This window comes from Carettochelys insculpta, chromosome 1, assembly GCF_033958435.1.
Source record: "Carettochelys insculpta isolate YL-2023 chromosome 1, ASM3395843v1, whole genome shotgun sequence".
NCBI lineage: Eukaryota > Metazoa > Chordata > Testudines > Carettochelyidae > Carettochelys > Carettochelys insculpta.
In genome coordinates, this window is record NC_134137.1 from 336,229,355 (window position 1) to 336,256,052 (window position 26,698).

At 38.3% G+C, this 26,698-nt stretch overlaps 1 protein-coding gene across 3 annotated transcripts in view; it reads right to left on the reverse strand.

Annotated features, from left to right (window-relative positions):
• Window positions 1-26,698, reverse strand: part of CADPS2 (calcium dependent secretion activator 2) — a 565,755-nt gene that overhangs the window by 42,413 nt on the left and 496,644 nt on the right. For all 3 annotated transcript variants that reach the window (XM_075015102.1, XM_075015094.1, XM_075015112.1), the window contains 6 exons: window positions 21,443-21,598; window positions 15,693-15,840; window positions 13,415-13,429; window positions 7,813-7,887; window positions 2,670-2,753; window positions 2,538-2,570 (listed from right to left, as the gene is read on the reverse strand). In XM_075015102.1, the coding sequence (XP_074871203.1) occupies window positions 2,538-2,570; window positions 2,670-2,753; window positions 7,813-7,887; window positions 13,415-13,429; window positions 15,693-15,840; window positions 21,443-21,598 (511 nt within the window). The remainder of the gene's footprint in view (window positions 1-2,537; window positions 2,571-2,669; window positions 2,754-7,812; window positions 7,888-13,414; window positions 13,430-15,692; window positions 15,841-21,442; window positions 21,599-26,698) is intronic.

Sequence of the window (26,698 nt, forward strand, 5' to 3'; positions counted from 1 at the left end):
GTGACACAACTGCAGGCCTCAAAGGCAGGCACTTAAGGTTGTCAAGCATTGCGTGGTCATCTTTGGAAAGCGGTGAACCATTCAAGAGAGAGGCCTAGCTCTGTTGCAATCAGTGCTGGCCTAAAGGGTGAAAGATGACAAAGGTGTTTCCATGCTGCATTTGTGCTTCCCCAGACTCTGTGTTTCTGGAGGCTGAACTGGTTATTGGTCTAAGTTAGAGGAGCCTCAAGGTTGCTCAGATTTATCACTTCCTGTAATAGCCCCAAAGCAAGAAAGACCACTGTATGCTCTGGCATACAGCTCTTACCCTGTGTCAGAGAGGAAGCTGTGTTAGTCTATATCTGCAAAAACAATGAGCGGTCCTGTGGTACCTTATAGACTAACAGATTTACTGGAGCATAAGCTTTCATGGGCAAAGACCCACTTTGTTAAATGTTTAGTCTTTGCCCATGAAAGCTTACACTCCATTATATGTTAGTTTATAAGGTGCCACAGGACTTCTCATTGCTCTTACCCTGTGTGAAGATCAGAGAGGGGTGGTATTGAACCAAGGCTTGTTAATTGGTTGGGGGAAGGCCCTTTTATAAATACTTCCCCTCATTAATCCTTCAAGAGTTCTGGGGATTACAACAGTCTGCTTCCTGGCTCAACAAACTCACTGCTGGCAATCTACCTATTAGTCTTTAAAATGTCCTCCTTTCATTGGTATTGTCTTTTTTCAGAGATTTCAATGTCTGTCAGCTGCAGTGCTCACGCAGAGGCTGTGGAGGCTAAATGGCCATTCTGAGCTTTAAATATCAGCCTAACTGCCAGACGTTTGACCAGAGGTGATTCCTGGGGAGTCTATAAAAGATGTAGCAGTCTAACAGATGCATTTATGTTTTGCCAGGCAGATTCATCTGGAAGCTGCAGCAGTCCATGATGCTCCTGCTTCATGCAGGATGATGGCCAATCAGAGCGATGGAATGGGGGATCCAATGGATTTCTCTGGTTGCTCTCCCCTCAGCTCATTCTCTCCCCTCCTAACACACCCAGAGTTACTGAGGAGCATACCTTAGGGTACAAATCCTGCCCCTACCTTGCAGCCTTGGGCACACGATAACATGTGTCCCAAAGAATCTGGTAAAGGTGCATCTTGATTGCTCTATGACAGTGCAGGATGGCAGTGTGTGTGTGTGTGGGGGGGGTGTCTGGCCCCCAAACAAACTTCAATTTCAAACCACATCAAGCTTAAAGAAACTGGGTCAGCCTCACACCACTTTTTTAACCAATTGCATTCTGAATATGAAGATGAGGATTCAAAAGTGCTCCGTGTTGGCCCCATTCTACTTGAATTTATGTCAATGAGAGTTTTACCATTGACTTCCATAGGAGTAGAGTTAGGCCAATGCTGCGAGCTTTGGAAGTCTCTTTCCCATATCTAATCTAAACAATTAGAAACTCTTTTCATTTGATCTAACAGAAGTCTATGAATTTCTAATTTGTTATCGTGTGCCCAAGATAGAAGGGAATATGAGACAAAGGCAATGAAGCATCCTAAAACAGTTTCACAAATTTGGTGAGGATTCTCTTTTTATTTAGACTTTGTTTTTTGACTTTATGAATTATTGTATAAACTGATTTTTAGGCACTAGATATTTGGGACATAAACCCATTTAAAGGATTTCTACCTGCAATTTAAGATATGTTTGCAGTTCTGCAATGTCTATTTCTTATTTCTTGTAAACATTTATAACTACATGACATTTAAAAGAGATATTATTAATGTTAGGTTATTGACACTTAATACTATGTTTGTCAGCCAAAACTGTCTACATAGTATTGGTCAGAAGAATATGCTGTAAGTAAAACAAAAGCTTTGTAAGAGAGAATGGAGGGCCATTAATTTAAATTATTTTAGTAATACTTCTCAGATAATATTTTTCATGGAAATTGAAAAATATTTATGACATATTTAATGAACAATAAACAGAGCAGTTGACTTTTGTTTCCACAATAAACAGCACTCAACCAACATCCCTTACTCACATGCATAACCCTTACTCATTCATATTGCACATAGCTGCAACAGAGCTGCAGGCATGAATAAGGGTTATTGATCTGAATAAGGGCTCTAAGATCAGGCTTTTGTTTATGAGTAAGGAATTTATCAACAATGATACCTGAAGATGATGCCTGCACATACAGTATCCAATTGTTTAAGTGTAACTAATCATACATGTACAAACAATATAACCAAATGTCCCCTGTGATCGAGTTTCTAGGTTACAATTCTCATTCCTCCCACAACTGAAAAAGTGCATTGAGAATAACCTTTCTAAGCTTTGCTTTGAGAGTTAGCTGTTGCTTAAGGGAAATGAGATGCCCTCTCTGGGCTCTTGTGGTGGCTGTTTAGCTACTCTGTGTAAAGCTTTAGTGAACCTCTACACGAGATCAAAATGAGAACAAAGAAAAATGTAAACTAAAAAAATCCCTAAATTTGTCTGTGTGTTGTTCCTAAAGCTAGAAACAAGTGACATTAAAAAAATCATACTTACAGGAACATCAACATATTTTGCAGCCGCTTTCACCTTAAAAAAGTAAAAGTAAGAACAAATTCTGTAAGTGGTAACCATTAGGATTGTATGCAGTTTTAAAGCCAATAGTTGGTTAATAATTTATATACTTACAGTGAATGAAAGTATTGATGAGAAAAACGTGCCTTCATCATACCTAGACAGTTTAGACAGCACACCTTCTAACACTGAAACAAACTACACAAAAACACAATAAATCAGTATAAATATTTATATACATACAGAGTCATGTTAATTAATACCTCCTCCTGTTTGCATTTTATAACAGAACACTGTTGACTATAAATCTGATTGTTTCCCCCCATCCCTCAATGAGTTGAAGACCTAGGAAGTACCTAGTTTCTCAGTTTCACAAAACTGATGGAAGTCACAACTTCCAACTGCTGAAAACAACTCAGAACTCCGGGGATGGTGGAAGAAGCTAACCACCCATCAATTAACAAAACAGAAAAACAAAATCCCTGCTTCTAAACAATAGCTTTCTACCTTGCACCCATTTCATTACCACTCAAATGTTAAAAAATGCATGCATCCACCCAATAATTTATATGGAAACATACACACTTTTTTTAGATCACATTTCAGAATGTGGCACAAAAGGAAGTAGAAAGCGATGGACAGCCATCAAAACTTCATTCACGCTACTGTTTGAAATTGTTTTTAAAATGGCATGATGGTAGGAATTAAGGATGGAGAGGAATTGTTAAGCTTATATTTTCTGATCTTAACTATTTTTATTATGTTTAAAAAGGGAGATTAAATTAACCAAAGCTGATTTCACTGCGATATGCATTAGCACCACCAATTATGTCAGAATAGCTTTAGGGACAGTGTTTGTTACCAAACTGCTACTGAAGAACCAGCTAAGGATCAGAATATATAAGTCCTGAATTCTGAGTCTACGATGACCTCTTAGCACCAATGTGCAAGTGGGAAGGGGCCATAAACCTGTTGGATCTGTCACTTGTGATTCTCTCAGGGTCACAGTCCTTGAATCAGGTTGCTGTTAAAGCAGTATAAGTCACCTTTGCCAAAAACAGAGTCACGCATGCAAATTACAGGCATAATGCTTATGTAGTTTATGAAAAAAGGTTAACTTTAAACCAAAGCAAACAAACTCTCCATGTATCAGATTTAGTTGGTCATATAATTTATAATATCACATACGAGAAAATGTAATGATTGCTGAGAAAAAAATGCACACACAGTATTGCCCATTACTGGCCACTTATTGCATATGTGGATGCTCATTGGTCACATGTTAACTACCTCACAACATATGTAAAGAATGTTGTAGAAAACAACTGTCTACTGCCTCCACACTCATTCTCAGAACCAAGGAGTAGCACTTTATGAATGTGAGGACAGGACAAAATTCCACCTGGCATGCTGTTAATGGGCAGCATCACGATGTCACAACAGTGTCACTTTCCCTTCTAACCATGAGAAGCCGAGAGCATCACCTTACAATGAAACCTGCTCCCAACAGTTCAAAGAGCAAGAGTAAGTGCAGAACTACCCTCATCACCTATCTATCCAACTGTCCTGTTCATCCACATTTATAAAATGATTTATCATCCCTGTAGGATCCAGGAGCTGTGCACGGATTACAAAAGCACTGGGCTACTGGAGGGGATGGAAGTTGTTTTTTTTCCTCTCCTTTGGGATGCCAATTCTCTGCCTTGCTGTTGCACGCCAATGAGCAACTACTGCTTGTACGTTGCAGTACTGTTACAATACACGTTATTCAGAAGGCTCCTTTCTGCAAAATGTTAAGTTTATGTTATTTTGAAAAGACCTATCATAGGAGGAACTGATCTCAGAAACAAACACGAGGCCCAGGTTTTCAGCACCAATATGTTATGAAAACCAACATATTAAAAGAATGCATTGATATCCCCCCAAAATACATAGTTATGAGATAAGTGATTGTATCTTTAACTGTTTCCTGTGATCACTTTACACAGATCTGAGGGAGTATATAAAGATTTCTGGGTATGCTTTTCATTTTCAGGCTTTCTGGGGTTGTCAGGACGAGACACAGATTACTTGTTTCATTGTTCTGTATCATTCCTGTGATTTGTTCGCCATTTTTAGCATGGTAAATTTTGTTTGTGAAATAAGCAAGATAATTCTTGCTACATTAAGGCTTTGTCTACACTAGCCAAAAACTTCGAAATGACCATGCAAATGGCCATTTTGAAGTTTACTAATGAAGCACTGAAATACGTATCCAGCGCCTCATTAGCATGCGGGTGGCCACGGCACTTCGCAATTGACTCGGCTCGTCCAGATGGGGCTCCATTTTGAAAGGACCCCGGCTACTTCGAAGTCCCCTTATTCCTATGAGCAGATGGGAATAAGGGGACTTCAAAGTAGGCAGGGTCCTTTCAAAAAGCAGCCCTGTCTGGACGAGCCGCGGCCGCCTGCACGCTAATGTAGTGCTGAATATGTATTTCAGTGCTTCATTAGTAAACTTCAAAATGGCCATTTGCATGCCCATTTCGAAGTTTTTGGCTAGTGCAGACATGGCCTAAATCTCATTGAAATAGAAGGTACAGCATCCTTTTCATTTCTGAGACTAGGAAGATTAAGCTATTGTTTGTATGATGTTTTCAACAGTCAAAACTCTACTTAAGTGTTAAATAAGATGCACTTTTTCATGCAGGCTGGGTAATTACATACCCAAGTACACTAGTCATGTAAGTAGATTCAGGTGTAATGACAGAGTAGCTAAAAATTGGATCTAAATGTGTAATAATGTGTGTGTGCACATATGCACACGCAGCTTAAATCACTTCAGTACTGTTGAGAAACTAGAGAAAAAATCAATAGTCACTGTTCTGTGCTCATTTTCCTGCAAGCTAACATTATTTTCATAGCTGTGGGAATATTATCAATTACGCTTTCTATTTTGGCACCATAAGGTACAACGTAAACAGAAACTCTTGGTAAAGAAAAATGTGTCTTAATTTCTGTCCCTCAAAATAGCAAGCAATTTATCAATGACAAAAAGACATTGGGGAAAAAATTATTTCAGATTTCTATAAGCAGCACAAATAAAGGAATGAACAACTTTAATTCCACAATAGTTTAAATACTTTGCATATTAGAATATTTTAAATTTAGTTTCCAGGAATCAATACAGTGCTGGTGCATTAAATGTTTTAAAATAAAAAGTAGCTAGATAGTTAATTTTCAAACATAAGGACAAATTTCCACATTAAAGCAAATTTTATTCTCACACATAAATCCAATTACTTTTTCCATGTTTTTGAGAATTTCTCTTGTGACAATGCTAACTATAATAATAAAAATGATTTTTTATACAACAGCTGATCCTCTATAGCTGAAGGCTGAGGCAGTGGCCTTGAACATCCTGTAGGAAGTTGCCATGAGAAATGCTAATAGGATGTTGTGTGAGAGTCTTCTTTCCTTCTTGTGGGGGGGGTACCACACTATCTTTTTATACCTTGTTGACATCTAACTTTTTACGGGAAATCGTCCCCTGCTGAACTACCACCAATGTTGCTCCAGTGGCATGAATTATAGAGTGATAAACATGTCTGTGTCCTGTCTACATTAGTGCTCCCATCATCGCTGCTATTGGTGGAGGTGCACCAATGACAATGCAATAGGGGCAGTTACTCCCAACATGTGCGTAGACACAATGTTAGAGGCTCCAATTTACCATTAGTTTTAAATTACTACTTCAGTGGCATACTTTTGGGCACAAGTTCATTTAAGAATGGAGATGGAATCCAAAGAAATAGAACTCCCAAAATCCAGTTATGCTGCATGCAGCCTCAACAAACTTTCTTTAGAACAAACACTGATTTTGCAAATTATTCTGCTTTGATTGGTTATGTTCATCAGAACTCTCCTTTCATATGCCCATGACAATTACGGCCACATCAGCTTCTAACTCCATTCCTTATGCCTGCTACCTAGTGTCAAATATTACATACACTTTATTTAAGAAATAATTATTTTTATGGGAGTTCTCTCTTGCTCACTCACTCTCTGTTTATGCACACACACATTTACCAAAGAGGTAAGTCCTCAGTGAGGACTAACTTCAGGTAATTCTTTACTTTGTTAAGTTCAGCCATTTTAAAATTATGCATACGTACAAAATATTTAAATCTCTTTACAAAAGAAAAAATATATATTTTTGTGCCTTCACATAATCCAATCATGAGAGAACAAATTTTGCTCAGACTTCTCAAAAAAACAAGAGCAGCTTTGGCTTTTTCCCAAAAATGGGAGATGAAAGTTAAAAAGGAAATTTTTTCAGAAGTTGTGAACAAGGGAAGACAAACTCTAAAGTTATAGTCAGACCTCTATTATGAGTATAGTATTCTTTCTTGGTTTCTCATTAAGCAACTAATGTACAATATACTTGTACATAATTTATTCTAATCTTGAAAAGCTGACACCTTTGAGGTGGAATGCATTAGTTGGTTAAAGTGCACAGATGTTACATTTAAAGTAGGAGAAAATTTATTTTAAAAGTTAAATGCTTTCCCAATGCTATTTGCGCTTTTCTTTATTATTCTTGGAACTGCCTCTGATTGAAGTTTTTTTCTCCTATTGGGTATTTTGTGAACCACTTCAGAATCCTCAGTGGTGCTACAACAATACATATACGATTATAATTTTATCGCATTTAAAAACATCTAATTATTTAAGATACGCCAAAACACACTTTTCATACCTATCTGATATTTGAACTGCTTATAAAAGTATTTTAAAAATTAAACTGTTCACGTAGGAGATGTCAACAAAATGCTATTCAGGTATTTTGTGTATCCAAACTCTAAAGCTGATGAGAGATATAAAGAATATTTTAAAAAATGGAGAGAGTTTCCTTCATGTGCACAGTGACACAAGGACATAAAAACTAATGCTAATGTAATAAAAGGTACAACGTTAACATACTCAAAGATGTTGGTGTTACTGGCTGCCCTTAGTCATGAAGGAGCTGCAATATAAACAAAGGAGAAACTACTCTGATTAGCAAACAATCCAGAAAGCTTTCTCCACATGAGGGTCTAATGAATTTAATTCTGTAACATTCAAGATAAATTGTGTGATTGCTATTTACAAATCATAGTCAGCCATTCTCACTGTAGAAAATACAGAATGAATGCATTCTGTTTAGGACATTTCTGACAATGGATGATTTGAAATATATTTGCCAAGCTACTATAAACCAACATCTAAATATGTTTACCTTTGAAACGAGAAGGGAAATAATTTCTTTAACAGTTTCTTCAATCAAGTCATCTATTTTTGAATGGTATTGTTGCTGTGTTTTAAAGGAGAAAAAAGCATTAGTGTGCATATGAACACAACACTTTTGTCATAAGTCATAAATGGTACAAAGCTGCTAACCCTGACGGATCAGATTCACTTAAAATTATCATTTTGAACACCAGAAGAACAAAACCTTGAAAACGATCCACCCAATCAACACTTTCTTACATTCTGTGTTGAAAATTTTCCCATGTACACTGTCGAGTTAAGCAGCTAATGGGGTTATTATTTAGATGAATTGAGTTCTTATTCTTATTCAGGCGAAGGAATGTGAAGGATACTTTTTGTCCTCCCCCCTATAATTAAGGTGGCCATGTATTTTTTTTTTCTAAAGGGTTGGTTTAGCTGAAGAAGCAAAAAGACTAGAAAAAGATTTAATTAATACAGCATTTCATGTCTGACAACTCTCATTCATAAGTTATTTTAAATGTCCTCTAGAAATAAAATGAGCTCCCAATTGTTCATCCTAAAAGGTCTTTTTGTCAGCTTAGTGAGATGCCGTTTATACAAACCTTATATTATGCTCAAGCAAGGACAAAATTAAAATTTCATCAACAATACTGAATAGATGGTAACAAATTAATAGTCTATAAAAGGCATAATAAAACAGTCCTCATTCTCCCTGGCTTTTTTCTCCTGCTTTTTCATGAAAAAAGATGTTTTTAAGTAGGTGCTATTTAAAATAAATCTGAAAGACTTTTATGCTTTCTTTAGATAGTACTACAGAGTTCCATCCTGAAATTAACAGGAGCTAGGGCTCCTACTCTGCTGTGAAGGGACATCAATTTAAATAGTAATTCTTCTTTTAAAAACATTTATCTGGCAGCAAAGATTTTCTCCAATAGCCACTTCACAGAAAATGTGACTTGTAAAGACTAACCCTATCTTGATAATTCAAGGGCATTTGGAACAGCTGATAACATAATGCTTGGAGTAAAAGTAGGGAGGTCAACATAAACATTAGCTGAACTTTGCAGCTGCCGGATGAATAGTTTTCTAAGATGTAAGTTTTTGAAGGCCATTTTTCTTTTGTCTCAAAGTTAGCATCCAGATCAAAACATTAAATTGGATTTGCTTAATATGCCTAGGAAATGATTCTTCTAATAAATACTTATTGCATCTGTGTTTAAATTAAAGAAGCGCAGAGATATGTAACTTCAAAGCATCCCAAGTATTTGTATTGACTGTTGAAGCAATATATTTTTTGAAAAAATTCTCCCTTTAAAAATCCAAATAACTGAATATATGCCTCATGCAGATCTCAGTGAATATCAGTGAATGGACCTAACAAGTCTCATCTTGAGCTCCACAGCTGACAGAGTTAACCCAAGTTCATGCAAATGATATCTACTTCAAATGTCCCACATCCTCATATTTCCACTTCCTTCCCACCATCCCACCACCATCCTAATCAACTATGATTATGCAGGAATTGGGAGTTTGTGTCTTGCTAGCTAAAGTAACTTATCAGAATAAGTTGAGAACAGAGAGATCAGGCAACCCCAAGTGTTCAAAAATCATAATATAAAGTCTTCAGATAATGTAGTATTAATTGTTAATAAAAATGGGGCTATTTTATTTGTCTTCTGGTTTGGGATCTTTTAAAGTTAATGTCTTTGAGGTTTTTTTCTGTAATCATGAAGTCTAGACACTTTAAAAAAAGCTGAGTTTCTCACATAATCATTTAACTCTAGAAGCTGGAGCATCAAGAAAAACATTGACTACTATAAACTTGAAATACAGTAGTGACAGTTGGCAACGCTGCATGCATGATTCTTGCCCACCAGTCCAGTTTTTGAAATAAGCTAGCAGAGATATTTATGGCAACAGCTCCCCTCCACCTCTCCAAACTCTCCCTAGTATGGCCGATGGATAGTGTAAATGATCCTCTTTGAATGGATGAAGGAATTGAAAGTTAGAAAAATAACACCTTTGGTCATTTTAAAAAATTCTTCCTTGGCTGACATATTGTCCTATGGGAGGACAGACAAATCCACTCACAGAACTGAACTAATACGAACATGCTCACTAGCATCTCCTAGAAGCATTCTTGAGATATTGCAGAATGTGGCATCCTTTCCCCAGTGGTTCTGGGATATTTCCTTATCCACAGTGTGGTTAGCTGCAGCCAAAGGAGGTCCATAGAGTGTCAACAAAGACAACTTCCAGATGTGGTGAATTTACCGTGCACTAAGAACATAGAAGTTACATGAAGGCCAGACTACTGGTCCTTCAAGTGTGGTACCTGTATTCTGACAGTGGTAATAACCTCAGTCTGGGGAGGAAGACAGATGTGCATTACTGAAGTTGGAAAAGAGAGGAATTGTTTCCCAATTCCTATATTGATGAATTTACATTTTGAAGCCATATCTGCACCTTGTTCAATACAATACTGTATTACTTTATATTCCATTTTAGTGCACCAAAAGGTCCTGTTTGATTTTTATTAACCTGCTGAAGCACATTGGACCAATATTTTTATCAAATTATGACTGGTGAATCCGAAGTCTTTTTTCTTTGGAGGATTTTGAAAATCAGTATTTTACCACTTCATGAATTTGAACTACTATTGCCTCTCTGTGTCTGCATTACACTTATATGACATTTCCATTGGTCTTTTACTGCCAAGCCATGTGAAGTGTTTTAATCCTTCTGGAGTTAATCAGAATCCTTTCTGAATTGTATTAATCAAAATTACCTTGGAGCCATTGTCAAAGTTCACCAACTTGCTCCCACCATTAATAAATATATTAAGAACCATTAGCCTCAATACAATTCACTAAACAGTTTTCCCAGTTTAAGAACCATTTGAAGAATAATGTCTGCCTTCTTTCCTTTACAGGCATGACAGGGTAGTAATGACACTATATAATGTTGAAATATTGAAGAGGGAGTTTCCTATCTGTGATGCATTCAAAACTTTACTTCAATGGCATTTCCTCTACTGTTCAAACTAAGCTACAGAGTTACCAAGCAAAGTCTGTTTGTTTCTTCCTCCCAGGTGGCACCTCTCCTTCAGCTGGCTTGTTTCTTCTGTAGCTATTTATTGCTCAAATATTTGTAGGCAACACTCAGAGTCCTACAGAATTTAAGATACAATGTTTTAAAGTGACAGGTTTAAAACTATTTAAATATCAAAAACTATTAAAAATTCCAGGAACTGACTTCATGTACAATGTCACAGTGGCATAACTGTGCTATTGTAGCCCTTTTGTGAAGACATTACTATGCTCAGGGGAGAGCATCTCCCATCAGCATTGTTAATCTACTTCCCCAAGAGGTGGTAGCTATGTTGGCAGAAGTTCTCATGTTGATATAGCACTGTCTATACAGGGATAATGCCTGTATAACTGTCACTTGGAGGTGTGGATTTTTCACATCTGCCCTCAGATTCTCAAGTGCTTTGTTACAGAAAAAAATGTCCCTGCAGGATCCCAATAATTAGATAGGCTGAAGCCACTGGACCTCAATTTAGGAGGACAGCGTAGTGACGGTGTTCAGTACACAACAGCTCAAGGTGGATGACAAATCAAATGTGAAGCTCCTAGAAAAGTGGTAAAAACTGCTAGGAAACAGAGTTGTCTTGTTCTAATCCTTTTCCTTTCAATCCCTGTGATGTCTATATCCATAGCTTAATGGATTGAGGGTGCTGTTGGAGGAACTTGCATTGTAGACTGATGTGTGGAAAATGTACATGATTTTAATGAGTTGGATATATCACATCACTCAAAACCTTTCTAGAAACTTGCTCACCTATGAATTTGTCTTTCTGAATGGATGCACTCTATTTAAACAGAATAGAATGCTTCAGGCCACTTCCAAACCATGACAAACTTCTCCTTCTGGGTTTGAGTTGACAGGCAAACGACAAGGCATGCATTTCTTGACTTTTACGGTGAGAATTTTCTGAAATGAAGACTTCTTGACACTATTCTGAGTACAGCTTTATTTGTATGACAAGTCCAGAAAGAGTCATTATAGAAAGAGCTGTAATGTCTCCATTTTATCTTCCTGATGCTATCAGAATGGGAGGAGATTTAGTGTATTTGAAAGGCAGAAAACAGAGCACATTAGAATTTAATTTAGATTCCAGACAGAGGAACTACATAGCCAAATTTTGGTTTCCATTATAGAAAGATTGGTAAGGGATGAGTTGAATTCCCACACTTCTTCTCTGATTAGCTTGAGAGTAGCCTTATGAAAATGTTTTTCCAGGCTACAGTAAAGAACCTTGCCTTAGAAGAAAGGAAGAAAACACAGGACAAGGTAACACATGATTTGAAAGTTGGAGAAAAGCACCATGACCTGAGACATTAAATTGGCGGTATGAGTATAAAGGAGAACACATTCTTTCCTTTATTTCCACGGGCCCTTTGGAAAGGGAGAAATGAGATAAACACATGTTTCAAAATCCTTACTGAGCAAGTGCTTATGATATATGATGATTCCTTGAATTTGTGGCAATGTTTAGAAACCTTTAGGTTTGTCTGGGTGGCAAGATTAAGATAAATTTTTAAATTTCTAGGCAGATTTATTGAGATGCCAGGCTTTTGAATACATCCTGAATTCAAAGGAAGGGTGTCAAAGAAGCACAGCTGAAAAACGGAAGAGCTGTTTTTTTGTTTTATCTTCAAGGAAGTCTCATGTTCATGGATTAAGAATCTGAGATAGTTCCCAATGCTGCTGCTGGGAGAGGATGATGAAGGGAGGCCAGAGCTCTGGAGACTGCAGTGCCACATGGCACTGGCACAGGAAAATTTCTGATGAGCCCCTGGGTGAGGACTGAAGCTCTAATGGTTATCAGTGTATCTGGCTGGCAGTGCAAGATGCCCTCTTTTAAGTTTTCCTGCCCTGAGAAGGGAAGTGGAGTGGAATGGCTGGAGAGATTGAAGTTGTTTATATTCTGTATGAAAGGCCTTCAAGGATGCATTCTCTGAGAAGAAAGTGGGAGGCTTGGTCTCAGGATACTGCTTGAAACACAAGTAGGGAGAGATGTCAATCCACTACTGTGGGCTGAGGTGAAGAAGTGCTGAAATCCCAGGGGTTATTTCTGGTGCCACTGGTCTTGTGTTGACATTATCTTTGGCCTCCCCTGAGAGGTGAGGGAGATTCCAAAGCTGTCCAACTGTCAGCCCTGAAAGGGAGCAAGAGAGACATCACAACTGCAGCACCTAGAAGACATCACAGTATCACTGCACAGCCATGCTCAGAGACCTTCCTGCCCACTCTTGTGTGTTCTGCTCCAGGAGGATCTGAAGACGTCTGTTTAGAGCAGCTGCAGAAAACAAGCAAAAAAAAAAAAATTCTGGAACCTGGCTGAAGGGAGAGTTCAGTTCAATGGAGTGAGAAGAAATTTGGAGTCTGGTGACTGATCAATGCTTAGCAAGTTTAAATAGCAGAGGAAATCTTTGCAGTCCAGGTTGTTGAATGAGCAGGCACAGCAACAAGTATTTTATAACAACCAATGAACACAGACAATTGACAAAGAGCAAGCACTTTCCAAAACAAAAGGCACTTACCCACTGACCAGCAAACTGGGGTATGTCATGGAAAATCAAAGTAGAAAAAAGCAGGTGATGGGGGAAGAACAGGAAAACGATGAGCACTTCATTAAAATGAAAAATTAATTTTGGATAAAATCCTAACTTAAATAGATGCACTAACAAAATAAGGCATGTCCCCACCAAGACAACACAAAAGGGCAATCAACAGAAATCATTGCTGAATGAAATAAAACCAACAGCCCATAACAATGATGCGATGTATATATTTTTGAACAATGCAGGAATGATTTTCAGTGTCAAATTTAGACAGTTTCCCTCTCCCACCCAAACCCAAATGAACAAAATTATCCATCCCTCCATGTACATTAACACTGCAACAGCAGCTTTAATGATGGGTCAACATTCTGGATGGCCTGGAGACCACAGCTGTCCCCTCACCACAGCACATTCCTGACAGGAGTGGGAGAATGCTACATACAAGGGAAGATGGAGTAATGGCCAAGTAAGGATTTACATTCACCCAAAACTTATTGGACATTGCCCCACTGTAGAGTCTATCTCTATAGGCCCATTTGTACAGCACTCAAATGAAGGCCTTTACACAGGTTCTGAAAGAGTAACAGCTAAAGGTTAACAATCATACTCAATATTTCTCTTCTCTAGTTACAGTTTTTCTAGTGTGCATATAGGGGCAAATGCTAGTGACAGCATTATAGGAACTAATGAAATATACATCTAATCAGATGAATAGTTTGCTGGAAAGACTGTGACTTTAGCTCAGTTGTGCTATTGAGACACAACCATAAGGCTACATCTACACTACAAGAGACATTTGATTTTCAATAAATTTGATTTTAACCTCATTCTTACAAATTGAAATGTAAGCATCCACAAACTTTCTTGAAATTTTACCCACTGATTTTCTGTCGAATTTCTGCATTCCCATTGCCCTATGGAAGTTCAACAGAGTGAACAGTGCATTGTGGGTACCTATCTCACAGTGCCTTAGCTCCAGTTGCTTGTTGGTGTTTCAAGTTAGAATCCCAGAATGCAAAGATGTCCCAGAATTCAGCGCACCCAATAACAGAATTCAGCCCTGCGTCAAACCCACCTGGGTTCCCTGTGCCCCGTGTCCTCTGTGGGTGTTGGTGTAGCGGCAGGCAGCTGTGTTATCAGCCCTGCCCACCCCCGCCTGTTTCCATCAGCAGCACATCTAGACCTTTATATTTGCAGGCCTGGGTGCTGCAGAATTCAAATTCAAATTCTAATTCAATCAAAAATTTGCAGGCTTTCTGTGACCTTCTTCCTGATTAGAGAGCAGCATAGAAGGAAGCAGCCATACATGGAGGGTCACCATGCAGATTTGTGGGTACTTACGGGACACTTCTGAAGGCTAATAAATTTGAATTAAAGACATGGAGCTTCCACACTAACCTTCATATAAAATTTTAAAATTCAAAATTGATGCTATACCCATCCAGTAATACTGACATTTTGTTATTGGCATTAGGGCTCTCTAATTTGAGCTAATGGTATTTCCAGTGAAGACAGTGACATTTCAATATCAAGCTAACTCCTTTAAATTAGATTTTATCTCATACTGTAGATGAAGGCTAAGAGTGGTTCTCAGAGGCAACTTAGGAGAAGCTCTGGGACAGATACTGCCTTGAGAAGGAAAATCCCTTCTGGCGTCCCTGTGAAAATAGGCCACGTCTGTACTACAGTGATCTATCGACAGATGTTGCTGTTGGAAGAGACCTTCTGGGAAAACCTTTGTCAATAGATCAGGTCCACACATAAAAGTGGATAGAAAGAGCAATCCACTCCGTTGACAGAGAGTGGCCAGACTGAAGCTCAGCAAAGATGGCTGCCCAGTGAACTGGAAGCCCTGTCTGTTGACAAAAGAGCCCTCAGAGCATCAACACAGATTTTTTGTCAACAGGAAACTCTCAATGAAGGCGTTATTCCTGAATGCGGAGAGGCACAACACTGCCAGTGGATGTGCCGTGTTTTGTCGACAGTCTGTTGCAAAGGGCATTTATCATGTAGATGTAGCCATAGGGTAATTATGGACATTCCTCTATCCATTAGTATGAAGTAACAGCACATGGTTTCCAATCTCAGTGATATTCAGATACACAAAAAAAATTAAAACTGTGTGAAATATACCAGAAGACAAAATACACTAATATAAAACAAAACTATTTTAAATTAATCCACCAAAGACAGTCCACAGTGTTAGACACCTTTGATTAATTGAACAGTGGAGCGAAATATGCACAATTCCACCTACCTCTTGCCCACCATCCAGAATGCAGAGTTTAGCAGTTTGCTTTTTGGCATCGACTAAAACATTAAACATCGTACACACAGATGAAGGAATGCGCAAGTCTGTCGATTTGCTTGTCTTTTGCAGCTTAAGTTCAAACGCAATTCTTGTTCTATTTATTTAAACATGAATTCACAACATGAAAGTCTGTCATAATTCCAGACAACTGATGTGTGAAAGAAAAAGTCTCACTAAATGCATTAATTTAAAAATTAAGTCTGTGAGCACCAGAGTGGAAGCGTGTAGGAACATAATACTACAAGCAGCAGAGTAAAATATTCATCTGTTCAGTAGAACATGACAGTGACAGTAATCTCTAGGCTCTGCTTTGATTTAGTTAAATAATGACTGGTAGGCAAAAACCTATTACATTTAACAACATGCTTCCTGATCCATTATCTGTGAACAATTTTCTAGCAGTTTTAAAAAAAAAAGCTCAAACATTTAGATTTTCTGCATTAAAACATAACAGCTCATATATTATACTGGGATCATACTTCTGATAGATCTGACTAAAAAATCCTCATACCACTTCAATAAAAAAGAATTTTTAATAAAGAAAAGAAGTTAGTTAATTTTTTTTCCTTTCATATTGTAACACAGATATATACTGAACACAAAGACTTGGATTTTTTCACAAGCTGTTGTAAATTACGAGTAACATCACTGAAGTTAATAAAGTTACATTAGAATAAATTTACTGCGAGAGCAGAATCAGGATTATACAACTGTAAACAAGATGGTTAAATCAAACCTCTATGTTACGAGAGAAATATAATTCTTATATCATTAAAGCAATTAGTACAAATCAGATGCAAAGTCTCAGTTTGTCTTTCCCCAAGAAACTTTCCTTGTATGATTCTCCATTTGGTTTGAGAGAGTGACAAAATTGCTCATGTGGCAGCTGCAATATTATTGAGGCCATTTATGGGTGTCTGGAACATGGAAACTTTTTCTGAGGTGAAGCTTTATATAGCTGAACTAGAATGCTCCCTACCAGGCCTATCAATACGGGGGCAAAGCAGGGGCAGTTGCACTGGACCTGTTTGAACTGCTGTGGCAGAGCTGCTATGCACAGCTTGGGGGCGGAGGGTGGCAGGAAGGGGAAGCACTGTGATCTGGATGGCTCGAAGGCTTGACTTTCCTAGGACCCCAGTTTCTACCCTTGCACCCACCCCTTTTACGGTATGCAGCTGGCCCTTCCTCCCACCTTGCCCCGGGGCCTGCTGTGGCTTTTGGCCATGCTGTTCCCCATGGTGGGCATATAGGCTAGGGCCACACAGCCGAGTTATTCTGAGATAACACTACGCAAACACTATTTCAAAATAAATTCAAAATAGCAGGTGTGTTAATTCAAATTGATAAGCTTCATTGCAGGAGGAATAGTGCCTATTTAAAATTAACTACAGTAATCCCCCCAAGATACATGCACTCAAAATGAAATTAAGTAATTAAAAAAAAAAATTACGAAGAAGGGTGCTTTCAAAAAAGGGGTTTATTTCAAAAGAATGCTGTCTACATTGCTGTTTTGCTTTTGAAAGACTCTTTCATAAATGAGATTATGTAAATGAAGCACAAGATACATAAATTGGTGTTCATTTATATTTTTGATTTGTCTCATTTGCATTCCCCTTTCGAAAGGGGACTGTAGTGTACACACAGCCTGCATGTGCAGACTATGTATTTTGAAACAGATAAGTCTATTCTGAAATACTTTTCTGTGTGTAGCAGCCCTATCTTGAAATAGCTATTCTGGAAGAGCTATTCAAGAATAGCTCATTTTGAAATAAGGCCGCTGTGTAGATGTAGCCATATAGGGCAACTGAATAATGTGCCTACCCCACTGGAGATGAATTTACTGGAGAACAGCAAGGATCATGTTAAAGATTTAGCCATACAAACTGTTTCTGAGAATTTAATTAAGCCAGTGCACCTGGAAGCTATCACTCTTCCTCATCTGATTAAAAAAAAGAAGCCAAAATTTCAAAATTAAGGCTAACTCTGCAGTTTTGCTTGCTGCAACATGTTCTCCAGTACGTGAGACCAAAGGCAAAACTCAGAGCAAACGATGTAGCCAATTATGTGGCAGCTTGCCTCTTAATAAAGACTGCTTGTAATGCCAACAATGCAGCAGTGCTTCACTACTATTGCCTGATTCAGTTCTGATTGCTATAAAAAATGCTTATCTTTAAGGTTCCTAATATACAAGGTCCAACTTGCTTAGTGACATCATTCCAGACATATCTTCTTGGAATAAACAGATGATGACAAATTCATCTGTACAGTATTTCCCATGGGACTAATCACCATACGCCTCTTTCACATAACTGGTGGCCTGGCTTGGTCCATAAAAACCTTGTGAAGCAGCTGACATTGGTCACGACATCTTTTTGAGTTGGCAGTGAGTAAAAGTAATTTCCCTGGTACAGTGACCCATGAAGAAAACATTGACGGTTGGGGAGGAATACAGTTGCACGTAAGAGATGATTGGGAAGGCCTTTTGACACAGCTTTCCCATGAACAGATAAATGAGTGGACCCTTAGGCAGCCCCACACTATGATGCATCATTCCTTTTATAGAATAGTAAGTGCAGGTTTGAAATCACTTGGAATGGTCTTAATTTTCCAAACAGAAATGTAATTGTTGAAGATTATGTATGTTGTTCTGCTACCATGACTTTGCAGAGTACTAAATTTGACCTGATAAGCAGTTTTGCTAATTTTCTCTAATGACAATAGAGCTTCAAGTATTTCTACCAATAGTACTTTCCTAGCTTTTTATCCAGCAAGCCACAATTTCACATTGGTAATTAATTCTTGAATCACCTGCACTTTTTTGCAGGAACAGAAGATTTCTACCAAGAATTTTTGACTGCAAATATTTTGAGAGTTCACTTTTAGTTGGAATGCATGATAAGTGAAAAAATTTTCTTTTAGCCTGCTTATTTCAAGGTCCATCTTGTGAAAGAAGAAGAGACATATGATTCTAAACATTCCCATAACTTTGAAGGTAGTAATACAGACTTAAAAATGGATTACAAAAAGGGTTTCTTTTCAAATGTGTGGTTTCAAGTCACGTCAACAAAATTTGCACCTGGGCCTATTTCACATATAAATGTCTTTCTGATAATTGGGTTACTGAACACAGAAGTAAGCAAAAGAGCTAGTGATTATTCATTTGCCCTTCTAACTTCTGGCTCGTGTACATGTATTGTACGGGTATGGTTTGGGTACTTGAAATCTCAGCCATTATGGTTACAACTAAAAGCTGCTCAATATTCTTCAAATGATTTTTTTAAAAATTAAAAAATGGCCTTTTTGGAGAGCAAAATTTGTCATGAACAACTGTTGATCTATCTTGTCAGGCTTTTTTTAAGCAAAAGAGGAAGACATTGGGCAACATGGAGAAGATCTACTGAGATTGAAGGCTATCAGCTGGTGTATTCCTGGGGTCAAGTAGAGTGAAGAGGAGGAGACTTGTAAATGACCTATGCTCCACCCAGAGTACAAGGGTTTATGTCAAGTAAGTCATCTCAGTGCAATCTGTTATCAAGACAGCATTTGGCACCTCACTTAACTCTGGCAATATGCAGACCGATCTTTTTTAGGACTTTGGGTGGCCTTCAATAAGCATTTTTCAACCTTCTTCTATAAACATGTATATTGCACCACTATGACCTTGAATATGTGTAGACTGAGACCCTTAGGATCCAATTCACAGGAAGGTCAGCAAGGTAATTTATTTAGAACAAACTCAAACTAGAACTCACATCTGTGAGGGATCTATGTACATCCCAGTGAATTTCAGCACTTGTACAATTGTGTTCTACAACCATTAGCTAATTAGTCATTACAACCCCTGGATAACGAATCTTAGTATTGAGCCAGTTTTATGGAGGGGGATACTGAGACGGAGAGGTTACATGATCTGGTGAAAGCCACATGCTCAGTGTCAGAGCTAATATTGGAATGCAGAAGTTTCTTGCTAGTCCTTGTTAGATATGGAATGTCTGAATAGTCATGGATAACCTGCAACGTTAATAAAAATCCATGTGACAAAGTTTCATCCCAGTGATTGGTTTATATTAATTTACGTTTACATTTTCAACTCTACCTTTGAAAGGGATAGGGTCAGAAACTTACTTTAAGAACACCCCACTGACAATAGCTTTAAGCTTCAGGGTAAAAATGTGGGATGGGATGGGATCTGTGATCTTTGCAGGCTCCCAGAATAGCTCTATTATTTATTATTTGTTTTATCACAATGTTGAGCGGTCCACCTGCAGACCAGGACTTCCCCCATGCTCAATGCTGGAAAAAAAAACTCAACAGAACAAAAAGCCTGACCCCATCTCGAGACATTACCATCTAAGCATAAAACAAGAGACAGTAGATAGATACAAAGAGACCAGAGTTAGGATGGGTATAAGGAACCAATGAGACAATTTGGTCAGTGTGATAATCTGTGGTCTCTGCACATCGTCAAACTTTGGGTAGGCATCATGGAAAAGGATGGTATTAAAAGAGGATAATGAAACAGCTTTTTTGATATTTATAGGGAATGCCTCTAAAAATGACAAATAATATAGGAGAAAGCACGAATGCACCTGAATAAGAATCAAAGAAGTGGATGACAGAGATGAGTATATATCATGGACCAAGTTGTGGTGGTTTTTAACATCTCAGTAGTGAAGGCGTATGATGAGACTAAACCTCAAAGGGCTCCCATTGAGACTTGTGGCCTCGCCTCACCATCCAAACCATAGAGAATCACAGAATCACAGGGCTAGAAGGGACCTCAGGAGGTCATCTAGTCCAGCCCCCTGCTTCAAGCAGGATCAACTCCCACTATGTCATCCCAGCCAGGACTTGAAAACCTCAAGGGATGGAGAATCGCATTCCAATGTTTTACCACCCTCCTACCAGTCCTACCAGTGAGGCTGGAGCAGGGGGGGACTGGCCAATCAGTGGCCAGGAAGGCCTATAAAAAAGTAGCTGCAGCACCGGAGCTTGCTCAGTGTTGCTAGAGTCATTGCTGGGGGGAGATACACTCTGTGTGAGAAGCTGACCAGCACTGTGGACTGCAGGTAGAGCCCTGAGAAGAGCAAGGCCTTTATTGAGAGCCACTGTAGAAAGGGAGCTGCGATGGCCCCTGCTAACAGTATACTCTGGAAGGGGTTTATATCTCCACAGAGTGTGACAGCTGGAGGGCTGGGGCTCTAGGCAATTGGGTTGATATGGGCCATGACTCAGCAGAGATGCCTGAGTGATTGAGGGACTTGTTACTTGTACATACTTGTATATAGACTCTGATGTAGCTGAAGGCTAAGTAGGCAAATACTTCATTGCACCTTAGGGGAGCTTAAACAACTGCTTCTGCATCCTCCCTGCCCCCACAGACGGTGGCACCCACAAAAGGCAAGGCAAGACCTGTCACAAGGAGAAACAGTAGGTAAGGTAACAGTAGGTAAGTCCTCAGGATGCTGAGGACTTTGAAAGTGAAGACAAGTAGCTTACATTTGATGCAGTAGAGAAGAAAGTCAATGAGAAATGCAAAGAAAAGAGTGACATGATCAGAGAGATGGGGTAGGATCTCTGCAGTGGCATTCTAAAAATGCATACCACACCTCCAGACACTCTCTTTAACGCTTCCCAGATGTTCATTTCCAAATGGCTTACAACTTTTAATAAATAATTTCAAAACAGAGCTGTACCTTTTGACGCAGGCTTCTATCATATCACTGGCCATAAGTTTAAGTCTCTGCTCTAAATGATGGGCAAATTCCGGTTCTGGCCAATGCAGATCAAAAACAAACATCTGAAGTGCATCAAGTTTCCAAAAAAGATCTTCAGATGTAGCTGAACCATTGCTATAAAAAAAGAAGATAAATTTATAGGACACATGAAATACCGACAAAATTACTTGTAGCAGTAGAATCATCCCCGCCTTTTCAATTCTCCCACAACAAAATTGAGTGCTCTTCAAAGAGTGTTAGAGTGGCTGCAGAAATCATAAAACCATAGAATAAATACTAGAATGGGAAGGAACATTGAAGTGTTAAGTCTAGTCCCCCGTGGTCATGGATGGACCAAGCACCACATAGACCATGCCAATAGGCGTTTGTCTAACCTGCTCTTAAAAATCTCCAGTTATGGGGATGTCCCAACATCCCTAACCAATTTATTCCAGTACTTAACCACGTTGACATTTAGGAAGCTTTTCCTAATGTCCAGCCTAAACCTTCCTTACTGCAATTTAAGATCATTGCTTCAAGTCCTATAATCAGACATTAAAGAGAACGATTTTTCTCCCTCCTCCTTGTAACAACCCTTTAGGTACTCGAAATCTGTTACCACATCTTTTCTCAGTGTTCTCTTATCCACACTAAAAAATTCTTTCAATCTCCCCTCATAGGTCATGTTTTCTAGATCTTTAATCACTTTGTTGCTCTTCTCTGCGCCCTAATTTTCATCCATGCAACTAGCAGGGCTCTCCCAGCCTGACTAATGTAATCTAACCTGACACAGGAACTTCATTTATGGTCACGTGGAAAGAAAAAAAAAAGCCCTTTGGCATGTGTAGAAAAATAAGTATGTAGAATGTTAAAAAAAAAAAAAAAAGATCAGTATATAAATGTGAATACACATACATAAAACCAGTAACATTTATAATGAGATGGTTAGGCTGAGGCCCAACAGCTGACTGCGCTGTGCCCCCCTCATGAAATCTCATGGGCACCCAAGACACCCCCCTCACACTTTGCACACCCCTGACTTAGACCACAGAACAAGATAGTCAACTAGTATAAATAAGAAAGATAGAGAAAAGTGCACTAACTAAAAAACAAAATGGGGGAGGGTTGTATAAATACATTACTATATTTTCATGCAAAATCCCAATGTATTTACTTTGACGAGAGTACCTAATCTTCTAGAAAGTAAAGCACATTTATTTATCAAATGTGATAACTTCTTTCTGTTTGATTTGCAGGGATTTTTATGCATTTTAATTTTGTTCTCTTTAAAACATGTTTCTGCTTAACAGGACTTCAAACTAAGTGGAACCCTCTAAGACTCAGGAGGAATTGTGTGCTCTCAAATACTGTCAATGTATTCTTATGCACGTTCATTCCCTGGTGCCCACTTAAATTGGTTTCATTACACAACCAAATAAGGTTTTACAATTATAATAATTATAATAATAGTCATTGGCTCTTGAAATTTGAGAGAAGCTCCATGATAAACATTTCGTGTTTTTTATATATCTCTGAGCCACCATTCATATTTTTTATGCAGTTAGATAGTATACAATGACACTCGGAATGATTTTTCTTAAAGATATAGACTAATATTTTGTACTATGGATATAAAAGGAACTGAGACAACAGAAAAAAAAAATCACATGTACCTAAATCACACATCTGTCATTTGATTATTATTAAATACTCTAGTAAATTACTCTGGAAGATGATTTTACCCTGAGAGATTATTTGTACACCATATGCACTTTATATAGTTTTGATCCTGCACTTTGGTATTGATCCAGTAAGACTCTTCAGAATGACAATATGTAAACAAAGTCAGGAATGTTCTTAAATGGCTTTAGATTTATACACTTCTTGCTCTCCCCATCTGTATCTGATTATTTTGTTCTGGGGTCTAATACTGCTGCGGCAAACTGAGATTCAAGGAATTGAAACCAGGTCCTTGAGGCTCCTCCTATTTTCTGTACCAGGCATAGCTTGGCATCGGGGAAAAAAGCATTTGTTATTACGTAGTCAATTGACTGGATACTGCATACACAAGAAAAACTCCACAAAACAATGACTCTCATACTGAGAGTCAAATTCATTGCTAGCGTAAGAAGTGGCCCTAACTCCAAGGGCTTGTCCCCGACTCTGCCAACGATGGTGTTTACAGTGACTGAGTTATACCTATTACATATCAAAACAGCAGTCATATAGCACTGTAAAGACTAACAAAATGATATCATCCTGTTAGTCTTTAAAGTGCCACATGACTGTTGTTTTGTTTTGTTAGAATACGGACTAACATGGCTACCTCTCTTTACTTATTACATATGTAAGAAAGAAAAATAATGTATAAATGGAACACTGGTATAATGAAAACAAGCCGTCAATCTTAAAAGCTAAGTCCAAAATTTGTAAAAGCATAAATATTTAAAACTGAAAAAAAATAGGTTTAGAGAAACAAATAAGCAAATTATAAGAAAAATACCCATTCTGGCTAATTAAAAGGTTTTACCTCCCCTTTCCCCCCACCCCCCACACTGTCCCAGTCCTCTCAACTTTTCAGTATGTTTTCCTTAGCTGAATCTGACAATAATTCACAGTGTTGAGCATGTCTAGCCAAGGTGTCCTCTGAGTTAACTTCTCATGGGACCAATCAAGTAAAATACTGAATACTACACACAGCACTTTACTCTCTTAATATCTCCCCAACCTTAACATGCAATGCCCCAAATGTACCATTAAATTAAAGGACCAGCAAAAACAACTGAAAACACAGTAATGATGTTCTTGTGAAAGTGTAATGATATAGAAGAGTACACATTTAGTGTTCCTAGCCTCATATTATCAATGGAAATACAGTATATTCTTTCATATCTGGCAGCCCTGGGACAGGGAGGTTGCTGGATATTCAAATATTCTAGATAATAGAGAGGTGTATCTAGCAATGCAGAACATTAAAGAAAAATAAGATTAGATATTAAGAAATAAATAAATATGTACGCAGAGTATGTTATTTACCAACAAGAGGAGTACTGTACACTGTAAACTTATACTGTATTTGCTGCATATATTTTAATTTACTTTCACTATCCTGTACTTATGGAAAATGTAACTAAAATTTATTTATGGTTAAAATGCTGGTTATTTGAAAGTTCTGGACGACAGAATGTTGGCTATGCCAGAGTTTACTGTAGCAACAGAACACCTACAGTGATTTAATACAACTTGTATGCAAAGTTTAATGGCATAGTTGAAGGGTAGTGCTCAAATGAATACATGTAAATTATTAATTCCAGAATGGACAATAATTTTAATATCAATGACTTCACTTTGGCAAAGCACTTAAAACATGCTTAACCCCCTCCTTATTCAGCTAATTGTCTGGGCAAGCACTTAACTACTTTGTTGAAAGGCATGGACTTCACCAGTGCTTTGCTGAATTGGGAACTACAGCTTTACAACCAGAACTCGGACATTGGCGAAGCATGCTAGAATACAAAACCCTCTCTTGTCTCTTCACAAAACAAAAAGGCTACAGCCAACCAGATGTCTTGACATTCTAAGGAAGTATGTAAAATAACTCAGCTAAATAATGGTTTCTGATGTGTCTCAGATCCTTACCATATAATCAACTCTCTAGCTGCTGATAATGATTAACCGTAAAAATGGCAAGATTCTGTAAAGACTTTAAAGGAATTAATCCAAAAATGTGATGTGAATTCCACTGAATGCCTGCCAACCACAATTTTGAATGGAATTTCACGTCTATATAAACCATCAATGGGATTAAAAAGGTAAAACATCAATCATTAGTTTCTGAAAGGTAGGCAAAAAGGACAGCACACCCCAGATGATGTCCCAATCAGGCAACGCTTTTATTAGAATACGCCATGGCACCAGACGGAGGTGAATGTGCCCCATAAGAGGGAATACACAGACAGAAGCCAGAGTGAAGAACGACATATTATTTACTATAATCTGCTCTCTCTCAAACACTATCTGAGTCAATTGTCTTGAAACTGAATATTCTAAATTAACTCATGCCCTTACAAAGAACAGTGGCACAAAGGGTAAAAGGAACAGTGGCTGGCAGGCAGCTGTGCAGCCAGCCCTGGAAACACACTGAAGCTGCTAAGCAGGATTTCTCAGTGAACCTGTACTGTGCCAGGTGGGCTGTTTGTTACTGCTCCTTTCAGCAGAAGTGGCTCTCTAGTAACTGCCTGAGAGTGCGTGGGGTGGCAGCACATGTAGTAGCTGAATGCAGCACTTGCAAACTTGGTGCATGGGTAGGCATGTTACACATGCTTTGCTGAGCAACCTTGTATGTCACTATGGCCTCCACCTGGAGATATTATAAATGTGGTGATGCTCCTTTATATCTTCCTCAAATAATTGCATACCAGTACAGCTGAGGACAGAATTGGCCCCATGGTACTTGTACATATTTAATAACACTTCTCCAACTGATTTTTATTATAAAATTAGGCAGATTATAAATAAAGAGATAAAAATTATACTGAAAGAACATTATTACCATTGCAAAGTCAAACAACCAGAAATTAGGAAATGCCAGAATTAGGGTTTCTGGGCAAAGGCTTGCAGTGTGACTAAATCTGGGTGGTATCCATGGGGATGGCAAAAGGCATTCCTGGACACCAAAGCCACTTCCTTTCAAGTTACAAACTCTTTTCCATCAAACGACAAATTCCAACTGTTCAAATGACAACTTCCATCTGACAGCACTACAGCTGCTCAAAAACAAAAAAGAAGATTATCTGAATATTTTTAACCTGGGCAAAATAATGTACCCACCCCAACCTACCTTCATTCTCAGAAAGAAACCTTTTGGCTGAAATTGTCTGAGGAAATGCAGCCTGATGCAATCACCCACCATGGAAAATTTCAGACCAGCCAGTTAAAGTTGGCAAAGCTTTAAGCAACCGAAGACAGGGTTTTATAATAGGAAGTGCTGAGCAACACTAGTAATAGTACACTCAGCCCATCAGTCCTTAATATCAGTAATGTTGGGAACCTACTATATAAAAACATTTGTGTGTAAAATCCCCAATTAGTATCCATCTATGAAAAGGTACATAAAAATTCATTTTTACTGGGCAGCAGTACTGCCTGCGCAAATTGTTAGAAGACAGCAGTTAAGAACATGGGAGTCTCAAAAAGTTATAAGTGTGGAGGATAGGGTTTAAGAAAATACCCTTC